The sequence below is a fragment of the Cavia porcellus genome, unplaced genomic scaffold (assembly GCF_034190915.1).
Source record: "Cavia porcellus strain 051 isolate PalLab524CR breed Dunkin Hartley unplaced genomic scaffold, mCavPor4.1 scaffold_1, whole genome shotgun sequence".
NCBI classification, from domain to species: domain Eukaryota; kingdom Metazoa; phylum Chordata; class Mammalia; order Rodentia; family Caviidae; genus Cavia; species Cavia porcellus.
In genome coordinates, this window is record NW_026947484.1 from 150,006,908 (window position 1) to 150,020,102 (window position 13,195).

At 32.1% G+C, this 13,195-nt stretch overlaps 1 protein-coding gene across 39 annotated transcripts in view; it reads right to left on the minus strand.

The window, feature by feature from the left end:
* Window positions 1-13,195, minus strand: part of Adgrl2 (adhesion G protein-coupled receptor L2) — a 612,767-nt gene that overhangs the window by 47,868 nt on the left and 551,704 nt on the right. For all 39 annotated transcript variants that reach the window (XM_063257703.1, XM_063257708.1, XM_063257705.1 and 36 more), the window contains one exon: window positions 5,488-5,597. In XM_063257703.1, the coding sequence (XP_063113773.1) occupies window positions 5,488-5,597 (110 nt within the window). The remainder of the gene's footprint in view (window positions 1-5,487; window positions 5,598-13,195) is intronic.

Genomic DNA, 13,195 nt, shown 5'->3' on the forward strand with positions numbered 1-13,195 from the left:
CAGAGAAAGGGTAGCCCCCCTCGCCGACTTCAGAATTTTTACCCCATCACCAGATATAGCAGTCATCTAATTTCATTGTAAACAGTCGAGTTCTTTATGAGGTGCATTTATGAGATCCTGCTGATTATTGTAACACAGGAGAGTCGTGGGGGAAGGGGAGGGAGGAGGTTAACATCCATAAGGCACATAACAAGGAGCTGGGGTTCAGACTGAATACATTATTTACCTTTTTGCTCCACTTCTATTTTAAGCATCAGAAGAAAAACAAACAAGGTGCAAGGAAAAAAGAAAAAAGATTAAAATAAATTGACTATTAGTTTAAGACTGAATTCGTAATAGATCCTAAATATAGGAAGAATACGTAGCTGTACTACTTTGGATAAAGAAAACAATACACAGGAAAACCTAGCAGGAGAAAGATTCTAAAGTTACATAAAAGAACATGGATCAATCATTTTAGTAGATTAAGGAGGCAATACAAATAAGTTGGCATGTTGCTTCACTTAGTGTACCTGAATAAATAATGAAACTCTTCACTAATGCATGCTATACATACTCTAGCCTTTCCAGCGTCACTAAGCAATTCTTACCAAGTTTTCTTTTATGTATGTATCTACAGACATCAAGGCATGCACAGGTGTACTGTCCCCATTTATCTTACGCAAACTCAATGACCAAACTGACTAAATTACAAAAGCATAACAACAGGAAAGTACATTTATAAAAGCGACTCAATTGGAGAGTTGAGGTCAAATTCAAGAATATAGTTGTATTTCTTGCAAGATAGTAAAGTATGACAAAGTATATAAATAAATATATATCACAGAATATGTTTCAATTATTTGAGTATTTTATTTTCTATTTGTAGAAAAATATATCGTAAACATTAAAACAAACGCCTCCTTTTCAGGAATATATAAATCTCCTTCAACCCCAATAGGGATTTTGAAGGCTAACATAATGGCTCTCTTGCCCACCAAGAATTGGTAAATTTATTTACTCAGATCTACATATACTTTGCATTATAAAATTTTTATTTAATTTTCTATGTAATACATATCAAACGTATAATATTAAATCTATAAAAAAAAGTAAGCAAAATACATACAAGGGAAAAGCAAGCACAGTAGGCAAGGAGAAAAAGGAAGAAAGAATTATGGTTAGATTATTATGACATTTTCTACTATCATTAATTGACACAGAAAGCAAGCCAGCATGCAAGGACAATCATACGGAGCATTCAAAGCAAATACCTCAACTCCACAGACCCCATAAAAGGTAAATGCTTTCATGAAACAAACCTGATTAGTAGAGTTAACGAAGTAAAAAGAAAAAACCCTACAAGTTTTAAAAAATTGATTACGCACTTTAAAAAGGTGTTATGTAAGATCTTCGTTAGGAAATAGTACTCTGATAATCATAAATCATAAAATAGTACTTTAGCGATTTAATGTACACTTTGAAGTATGTTGCCTGAATGTCATAAAATAACTATATTGATGCCTGTTTTTCCCTCTAAAATGCATCAGGGTACGCTCCTTCCCACTGCATATCCAAACTCAAAAGTATAGTTGCTCATTTCATTAAGAAATGAGCATGATCAATTTTTAACATATAATTATTCATGAAGATTAAATATCAACCTTCAGAAACATCTTTGGAGAAAAAGTTTACAAACATTTTTTGCCACAGAAATAGCATGTAAGCTTCTACATTAAGACATGTTTTCCACTAATCAACATGGCCTATTTAGCACTTTCAGGAAACATACTTGTTCCACCACATGTAATTCTGACTACACCTGGCAAATGGGAGAAATTCAGTGTTACTTTCCTAAAGTTATTCTGTCAAGAGCAATATTTTACATGCTTAGAATCAATAACAGAAGGTGTGGTGGAAAAATGAGGGTAAGAGAAATCATTAGTGCTGTGACTCCTCGGACTATTTTTATCAACAGTTATGCTTTTTTCCAAAGAAAGGATGATTTTACTAAAATAAATAAATGTAGTAAATGGGAATAATAAATTGTAAAATGTTACTTATTACAGGCTGCCAAAGCATATTTTATATTTTCCATTCAATAAAAAGGGTTGCATTGTAATTATTTGATACACTAAAAATGACTGTATTTACTAAGCAAATTATCAAATAAAGTCATTTATTTGTGATTTAAAGTAACTCACTTTAAAGAAACCTGACATAAATTTTACATAATTTATAATTCTGATGAAACTCAGAAATAGCACTTAAATTTAAAAAACAAAACAAAAACAAAAAGTTTGATGATTATGTTAAAATATGGAGCTTTATACAAACAATATAATCCCTTATTGAAATGAAATTTAAGAAAACCCAAAAGATAGAAAACTATTGAATCAGGAAAAATTCTAGCAACCAAAAAAATATTTTAAAAAATGCAATAAATAAGGAAACGAACATTCTTATTACATATCGAATAGATACTGTAACTTATCTGAAGAGACTATGAATTAATTCATAACAATAACTTATTTTTCTATAAACCAAACATACATATACAGGATCCACATCAGTGGAGGACTAGGTAGAATTGCAAGACAAGAAACTGATCAAAACTAACTGTGGCCTGCATACTCTGTATCTGAAGTGACACACTATTTCATTTTTAATAATCTCACATTTATTCACTGATAATGATTTCATCAATCAGTAGTAAATGTTATTTTTTCCCACTGAATAAAACTTGTAGCTAATATTATAAAGCACTATTCTCGTACATAAAATAATTTGAAATAAGAGGGTATAGGGGCTGGGGATTTAGCTCAGCGGCATAAGCACCTGTATTGCAAGCAGGCAGTCCTGAGTGCGATCCCTGGTACTGATTCAAAAAAAGGGGGGCGGGGTAGAAAATAAAGACCAGATCCTGTCTGTACGTTGCAGAATTCTAAACAGATTACACTCCTTAATCCTATAGACTTCTATGACATCTTTTAAAGACACATACAAGCAATTCTTAACACTAAAGAAAGCCTTATACCCATACATTTTTGACACAGATATTCTTTGGGCTATGCAAGAATGCACATGTGCTTATACAAACAATACTGTTTCTAACACGCTCTGCTAAGGAAATTTATCATAAAGTTTTTCAAAGTCATGGAACATTTCTGAAACTCTTTTTACAACAGGTTAAAACAGTTTAGGGTATGTAAGCCACAAGGTATTGGAGGATTCGCTGTAGGCAGAAACTGATATAAAGCCATGTGGCATGAGATAGATAGCGGTATCTGATGGTGACAATTTTTATTAACTAAGTAAAGCCTGCAGGAGTATGTAAATGCTCTAAGGTACAAGCACATTATTACAACAATGGCAAAGTGAAAGCTAGAGGCTTAAAATAAAAGCAATTGTAAGTAACAAGATATAAACGGACAGGTACACAAGAAAATAAAAAGGAAAGGAAAATAGGAAGAGTTAAAAAATATACCTTCATACATTAGATCAGAATAATTTAAAAGACCCTTTGCATTGAATTTTAATATTATTTGCAATCATATAATTTCATAGTGTGTCACTACTGTACAGTATATAGGAATCATAATACTCTTATAACTTTAGCAAGGAGTGGCTCAAAAACAAAGCCAAAGACTTATTTCTGCCTTGCACAAACATCTAGAACAGTAACAGCAAATTAATCACTGGGTCTGCTTTTTGTTTTAAAGGACACAAACTAAAAAAAAAAAAAAAAAAAAAAAACCAAATACTTCTCTGAGTATAGCTATTGACAAGTGTAGTGCGTAATGTACAATACTTCTGGAGAACTGAAAAAGTAAAATGTTGAAAGTTAGATGTTCCAAAAGATATCCACCTTTTCCTTTCATAACAGCGCAAGAAATTACTTAAGCATCTGAAAACAATATTTGCTTATCACTGTTCTTGGTCTACACACTAGGTGACAGGAGCTGGCTGCAGGAAGACACAATTCTTGGCAGCTCTCACTGATTCCACTGTTTGAGAATGGATGCTGTATTCCTTCTCTAACTTGAGGACAGACACCATGCTGAATTGAAGTGAAAGGGACTTCATGGAACAAAATTTTGGTTAGCTCAAATGAATACAATGTTCCTTAGTGGCACAGGAGAATGATTATATAAGCCACAACACTACACACAGGAAAAAATGGCACAAAGACCGGTGCACTCAGTGGGCTTCCAATCCTACAATGGTACAGAAAATACTGAAAACATAAAAAGCATCCATTTCACAGTAATGCAGGAAAAGAACATAGACCGGGGTAAAAAGGAAAGATAATCTGTGTTTGGCCTTTAACTGATACTACAAAAAGCCAATTTATCAGAATTGCGGGAGAGAGAGGACGCCTTCACAGCAGTGTGAGAATGTGTTGTTACCACACTGAACATAGTGTATCTGTCAAAATGTGGCCCACTGGTGTTTTGTTTTCTGGAGACAGGATCTTACTATGCAGCCCAGGGTGGCCTCAAAGCCCTGGGCTCAAACGATACTACTGCCTCAGTTCCCTGAGTGTGGTACACTATGGCACTCTGCTCCGATAGATTTTTTTTAAGGACAAAGTGTACAAAAACTATCTAGAATCAGTAGATGTGCTGCTAGAATACTTAATTCAAATGACTATGAATTAACGTGACATGACTTTATTTTCCCCCCAATTTAAAAAGTAAAAAAACCCCAAACTAGCTTCTGAAAATTGGGTAATACATTCAGAATTTTAAGTTGTCCAAAATGTTAACCTTCTTGGAATGAAATCAAAAGTATAAAATATAATGGAAAGGTACGCATTCTGTGTTCTGGAAGAAAAACTACACAGCATTAGTGTATTAACTGCACCTTACCAATAAAAATTTCAAATGAATTTTAAATATTCCTCTGTAAGATATTAAAAATGAAAAATAGAAGTATGTGCAAGAGATTTTGCTTAATTTCTTTTTTCTTTTCTTTCTTTTTTTTCTTTCTAAGCTTCAAGGTTTCAGCACTGAACCTGGTAAGAAAATGCTCCCTTCAAAAACCTGGAACAAAAACAGCAACACTTGCCTCAGTTTCTGCAACAGTAGCTTTTACCAGGCACTAAAGTTACCAGGACAGCAGGTAGCCATTCAAGTAGCTCACGATTAAAACTGAAGTCAATTCTTTCTTTAGAAAACTGTGAGCCAAACCAATTTGTCAGCAACTGGTATTGGGCAAAAGTACAGATTTCTATCTGCCCTATTGAATAGCTAATTCAAGTTTGTTTTCTGGAAGAACACTAGCCTTAAAAGCCAAACACTTAAGAACACAGACAGACACTTGGCCAGCATCACACCATGGCTTCCTTCCACACTTCATGAAGCTAATTGGAGTCCCGAGCCTGTTAGTGCTCTGCATGCATAATGGTTTTGTAGACCATAAACATATGCTTCTTTCACATGGGTCGTCTTTCAGCATCGATGAGGAATGCTGGAGAAAGTGAAAAAACATAAACTTCATACTTACTGTAAGGGACACATTCATACTGGACTTCAAGGTATTTGTATGTTCCAGGACATGGATCAGGAAATACATCTGATCCAGTAACTACTATACACTGTGTTCGATTGTTGCACCTGGAAAACAGAACAAACTAGAGTGTGTAACATATTTTTTTTTACTTAAGAAAACAAAAATTTTTTCAAGTAACTATGCACAAAACAATATTTCAACTCAATTGTTTTACATTACTGAATAGTTATGAAGGTTGTATGTGCTTTATATTGTAGTCTCTGTATAACGGACCACACTAAATTGTCATTAGAGATTTAAAAAATAAAATTGCACACATTTATTTGTATTTTTGACATATTCAATATATACTGGGCAAAAATCTTACCAGGCTACTACTAGATAACAGACTTATAAATTAAAATTACAAATATAAAAAGTAAGTACTATAAGCAGAAGCACAGAATTATAAAATGAATAGCTAAACAAGATGTTTTGAGAACATTTTAAAACATATGTAAGACATATTTTTAATTTTTATCTTCCAAATCTTGTTTTGTGTTAAATTTTTTATTACTGGCACTATCTACTCTCTTGAGTACCAGCTACCAAGCTTCTGGATTTTACCTCAGTGTAAGTGCCTGCAAGGCAGAATGCACGTAAAACACAGAGCAGCCCCCTAGAACATATGCATACCTAAAGCACTACTGTTTTGTGCACCTCTGTTCCTCCATGTCAAAGCTCCCTGATATTAAAAGATACTAAGGATAAAGATATTAAAAAGATACTACTAAAGTAATCGGGCGTGGTGGTGCACACCTGCAACTCCAGCACTAGAGAGGCTGACACCAGGGGGATCACTGCAAGTTGGAGACTAGCCTGGGCTACAAAGTAGCTCGAGACCAGCCTGATCTGCAAAGTGAGATTTTGTCTCACATAAACAAACAAAAAACCTAATGTAATATTAAAAAGGTCTTATATATAATTCTATGACAAGACTGTCTTGGGGTTTTGTTGTTCTTGTTTCACCAAGTCATCGAAAACCTAAAATTCTAGGTAAGATATTTATTTAAATTTGATAAATTGGCCTGATGTTTTTTACAGAATTTTCATAAAGGCAGCAATTAGTTTAAAGAAACTAATACTATGAAAAGATAGTATGATTACAACCCAATGAAATGGAATGTTTGTAGGGGTTTCCTTAGGTGTTTTGAGAATTTATATATTAAGAAGGTAAAGCAAGCAAGACATAAGATTATAACAACATTCACTTAACAATATGAATACCACATAATCTTAAGTAAAATGGAAAGGAAGCAGACAGTTTCTGAAAATATATGTATACATTCCTAGAACCAAAACATTAAAACTGTTCCAAAGTATTCAAAGTGTTTATTCTACATAAGAAAATTGCTGAAATACACACACACACACACACACACACACACACACACACACAGGAAGTGCAAGAAATTAATCTTGAGAAAACTAGAATTGTCAGCCTAATATCAAAAAATCCTATAGAAAGGGCTCAATTATAAAAAGTGTGAAATCAGATCTGAGTATATCAGTATCCTGATTGATGAAAATGAATTAAACTCTTAGAGAAATTGTGAAACTAAAAATAGACTGTATATTTTATATGAATGCAGTAAGCAGCCTCAAAATTCTAAATAGAATAAATGTGGTCACTCAAGAGGGGAAGGAAGTACATCAGTGTAAGCTGTTAATAGTTTAAAACCTGATTAATTCCTTAATCAATATGCTGTTGCGTTAAGGCTGTGAAACTGTAAATTACTATCATTTAAAAAGATGCAGAAAGAGAAAGCAATTACTTAACCACAGAAGCAAATTCCCACCAAGGGCTCAGATTCAAGTTTTTGTTTTAATGAAAATAAAAAGACCTAAACCAAGAAAAAAAATGTTTAGCAGTTTTTGGTCTCAACACTGAGCATAGTTCCTAGCATGACTTGTTCCCTCTTGCCCCACACAAAAAGATTAATCAGTACAGTTATGGTATTAATAATTAAAATACCAATCTACACTGGTGATAATACGTGGATTTACTATGTTAGTAACATATTTTTCTTATAGTTACGGTTCATCACTATGTAAAGGATTCTAGACATTATGAGTACATTATGAGTACCAAAGAACAAATTCTTACATTATTTTGTGTTTGTATCAACGCAAAGATGTAATAGCACAGGTAAAGTAGTGATTTTCAAACTGTGGGTCTCAGAACAACACCAGCATCAACAGAGAGCTTGTTAGAAATTAGTAAAATAATGAGAGGGTACAGCAGAACATGTTTTTCCTCTACAAAACTTGGGTGCATGTGAAACAGACAATAAGTGATGAATTTTACTTATGCAAGATCCAACACTTGGGATCTGAGGCAAGAGGGTCACTGTGAGTTTGAGGACAGCTTGCATTACATAGTGAGATTGTCTGCAAAAAAAAAAAAAAAGCAATAGTTTACATTGCTAACATGTCTTCCTAATTTTAACCGTAAGATTCAAGGGTCTTAGTTTCTCTAATTTTGAGCAATAACTCTAAATAAATATCAATTCCTAATAAGGGAGTCAAAATAAGTCTACCATTTAAGTATATATGGACATTCATGAAAACCCACTTTAATCAGGTAAGAGGAAAAGTATTAGCATTCCTAAAAGTTTACTAGCTAGTGAAAATTCCCAATACTAAAATAAAATCTTTGACTTGTAATCTCAGCAGCCGAGAAGCCAAGGTAGCACAAGGCCAGCCTGAACTACATAGTGAAATCCTGTCTCAAAAGGATGAAAAAATAAATAAGTAAATAAATGAAATCTTTGACAGTCCACAAAAGTATACTCTTCCATACAAGGAGGGTGACATTAAGAAAAACAGGAAAATATGATCCATTGTTATCACTAATAATTTTTGTATATTTACCCAGTGATGGCTTGCTTATCCAAATTAAATCGTTAAAAGTTTAATAAAATGGCTCAACTCCAAAAAGGTATAGCAGATACAATTTTATTAGAGAAAATTTAGGAGTATAAGTTTGTTTTATAACTAATGTCTAGTTAATTTTTAGTGTATTAAAATTAATGATTTAATACTAACTATAGAATTTAGGCAAAATATAAAAATATTTAGGCAATCTCAAATTCTATACATTTAATCATTTTTAATATTCTAGCCACTCTTCCAAAACTTCTCAAATTTAGCATGCAAAGAAAAAAAGTTTTTTTTTTTTAAAATTATTAGGTTAAAAACACTACCAAAAACATCACCTGTATCTGATCTCCGTGTATTTCAGGTCTGCAAGCTTTGATTACCATATTAAAGGATTTATTCCTTAACCCTTCTTAACTATTCTAAAGTATACAAACAGCAGCACACTCAACAATAGAATTTCACATATAACTAAAACAAACCTGATAAGAAATGCTTGGTAACATTATCACATTAAAATAGAGTAAGTATTATTTCTTAAATTAATATTCCTAAAACTTACATCTTTTTCATAAAATCCAAACACAAAATTGTATAGCCCTACCTTATTGGTCCAAAACAGATCTAAAAGGGTATAAATTTTTTTAACTAAATAAAGCTATAAAAATTCATTTTAAAATGCTGCAAAACACTGAATTTTAGGCATATTTTAAAATTCTTTTTTTTCCCTCAGTACTGAGGATTGAACCAGAATACTACACTGAGTTACCGCCACAACCTTTTAAAAATAATTTTATTTAATTGATAAATAGGTTATTAACTAAATTGCCCAAGCGATGTTGGGATTATAGGAATCAACACTAAATGGAACAGAAATATAAATGAAACAAAGCCAAATATTTCTCTCTAGAATATGAAGAAAATAAACCAAACAACTTTTGAGGTTAGTTGTGCAACTCATTTTGTAGGCATAATAATGTAGCAATACATTCCATGGTTTACAAATAACAATACTTAAAAATAATGATTCGGCCTAAGAATTTACATCACATGTAAGACAAAAATTTTGCAAAATATTTTAAGAAATATCTAATATATCTACATGTCATCACAATTAAGAGATAACAGTATTATAAACATTATATTTTATTTTCTGCTAATAGTTAGTTATGTATCATCACAATAAGAGATAGGTTAAGACTATAAAATACTATAAACAATGCATTCTATCTTCTGATGTTTCCAGGCCTCAATACTAACTTTTAGGGTATTTACAGCATTTTTTAAAAATTAAATGTTCTGAAAAAATATGTAACTGATGAAAATGCATTATGTAAAAATTTGAATTTATATTCTTGCATACAGAAATAACTTACAAAATGTCATACATAGGATAACAGCGATATTTTGAAGAAACATTGTCTTTTGGTGGAATAACATAATTAAGGTGACAATAGTATTAAGGAAATATTTAAATAAACATGTTCCTTTTCTTAAATCTTTTAAGTGACAGGTGCCACAATGTACACACTAATTATAATGAAAACAACTTCTATTAAATAACGATGCAGCATGTTTTTTTTTTTAAATTTTGACACAATTTCCCCCAGTTTCTTTAATTACATGTTTGCGTTACACAATGATTATATTCCTTCTGGGGAGCTGAAACATGTGTGTACTGCATCTCAATTCTTTTTGCATCCCTATTTCTTCTTCTCTCTTCCCCTTCTTCCATCTCTTGAGCTTTGAGCTCTGTTCAGAATCAAAATCATTTGCCAACTAGGAAGATCAGTGTTAAAAACTTAGGGTTTAAAGTCAGAAAAAAAAAGTGGGAGTTAAGTTGCAACTTGGCTGCTTGCTTAATTGTGAATCCATTAAGGAGTGTATTAAACCTTTCGACCTTAGCTTTCTCATCTGTAAAATGTAATACCATTTTTAGAAGTTTACTTGTTAAAGTAAAAGGATGCAAGAAATCTCTGCACAATGCCTGGAAAATAAATCTCAATAAATATAAATTCGCACGACAGGGAATACCAATAATGTCCCTTATATAAAATGAACAAAGACCAGCCAACATTAGTGAAGCACAGCATCTTTTTCCTCTCCAGAAGTCCCTGTACTGTGCATGTTCTTTCCTGTGTATGGCTTTAAAAACAGGCCAAACCACTCATGCAAATTTGTTTCTATTCCAACTCTAATCGTGAATTGTACGATGCTCAACAAATTGCTTTTATTCTTCTTTTGATTATCTTATGCTCATTATTACACTTTACCAAGTGCAAAGTATGGAGATGAGATTCCATGTGTAATCTATTGTGAGAGGTGTTTTAATCAATAGTCTTGTTCTGCTGATTAAGCAGAGGCTTCTGTTTTGGCAAGATAACATTAGTTTCTCTAGTCATGCTCCAAAAACCATTGGGAATCTTCAGCAGATCATTAGATATGCTACAATAAAGCTTCGGTGCATTTTCTTTTCTCCCTTAAATTACTTCTTCACTGTCCCATCGTTCCCCGTCACTGATGGCGCTGCATTATTATTGCAGCTCCCCTGAAACTTGCACTCAAGCTATGTCTCCAGGCCATACGATGCCATTTCCAATTGAAGGTTCTACTTGAAAATATAAATTAAGAAAATTTCATTATCTCCTGCCAGGGGCCCTTATTCACCACAGTTCTAAGGAAGATTAAAAATGCAAAATCTACCGACTTGAACAAATACTCTAGCATTCCATAGAAAAGCTCTGTACATCATGACAAAAACTAAATTTCAGTTTGCTTAAATTTGAAATCAACCCCCAGAATCAGTGCAATTCTTTATTGAGTGTCTATGCTCATTGGAGATTGCTTCAGTGACTTTCTTCTGTAACTGGCATGTCATTTTTATACTTCAAAATACTAAAATAAAAAAATCAAGTTTTTTTTTCCTAAGCTAATTTGAAACTTATTGTACACTTTTTGGAGATGAAATATTTTAAAGGTACCAGGATATCACCCAATGGAGCTTCTTTACAAAGGGTCAAATATAAACAGAATATTCATAGGAATATCCTGGAAAAGTTTAGGCCACATTCACTGTTGAATTACATAGTCTAAATGAATAGAACTCCTATATTTGAATTATTTAATGTGAATCAAGGGTCTAATTAATAGAAGAGGAATGACATTCATTCTGAACTCCAGAGAGTAATCAAATATAAATCATATGTCAACAATTATATTTGATATTGTTGAAGTATGTAAGTTAAATAAAAACTGAACACTTGCCCAAAATGAAGGGGAAAAAGAAGAAAAGAGAAATTGTTAATTTTATAAATTATTACTGGAGGAGATATACGGCTAGTAATAAGAATTCGGTATTTTTAAATGAATGCAATCATGAATGGTTAACCCGGCTATTTCTGCTTGAAAATAAAACACAGTTAACAGAAAATAAACACCAGACATCCAATTCTGCTTCAATCAACTGTACCTGATTCTGAAAGAATTCTGTCAATTTGGACATAGTTTTGTATCATGAAAGCCAGTAATAAACACTTAAAGTACAGATTATCTAAGGGGAAGAGAAAGATACCATTTTACTGCTAACCTTTCCTTTGAACACTAACAATTTTAAAGAATCTATGGAACTTCTTTTACTTCAAACGTAGAATATATATATCAGATCACTTTAAAGCAGCAAAAGATAAATTAAGCATAGTATCAAACAAACCAGAAAAGAACATACATAAGTCATGCTCAAGACACAGGGTTACAATTATTCTCTCAAATACAGAAAGGGAACTGAAACGTTAAGTCAAATGTTTGCCTTGAAAAATTTTCATAATGAAATGTGTTTTTATCACCTATACATCTGTAAAGGAAAGTAAGTCCTGTTTTATTTAAATATTTATTAATGGTGATTTGTGATTTTAACTAATTGCTCCGTAAACGTAACATTAGGAAGCTAAATGGTGTGTAATATTGCAAACAACAAGAGGTGTGGTACAGTAATGTGTCATTTGTCACATAACTAGGTTCTTATAATTTGTTTAATAATTTGTGTCAGATAGAAGAGATTTCTAATTATCATGTAGAATTTAATTCTTCAGGCATGTTACACTTTACTTATGCAATATCATGTTATTTATTTTAAAATTATTAATGGAAAAAGGTGTTACTGCTACACTACAATTTGTAGCATAATATAAGAAAAAACGTAATTTCTGTTTCATTTAATTTAATACATATATTTTTCCAAAAGTTTTAAATATCCTGGTATTTTAGGGTTGTCCCTGTGATTAAATATTTGAAACTTGAGGTGTTGAAAAAAAAACTACAGAAAAACTCATAATAATCATAAAATACGGAATGCATTTTCTACTTCTGATATGTAAACATAAATTTGACTGAAAAAGAACACTGCATAATAAAAATAGAAAGCCTTCTCCTCAAGAAAGTATCACACCTTAACAAAGCTTTACAGTGAAATCTCTTTAAGTCAATTTCTAAAAGACTGTCATTCCATTTTTTAAATGTTCAAAACAAGAATAACATAAAAAGTAGTACCTTCTATAGTAATTTTGTATATGAATAAAACATTGTGCCAGAAATTATAACCACAAAATATTTATGTTTTGATATTTATGGTTAATTTGCATCTTGAAAACTCCTAAAAATCACCTCAAATTTTCACATTAATTATTAAAATAAGCATTTTGAAGTGGCAATGCTGTGCTAAAAACAACTTTCTGTGTTTCAGAAACCTCTGAAACTCCTTGCAGTTTTTACTGGACCTTAGGGTCAG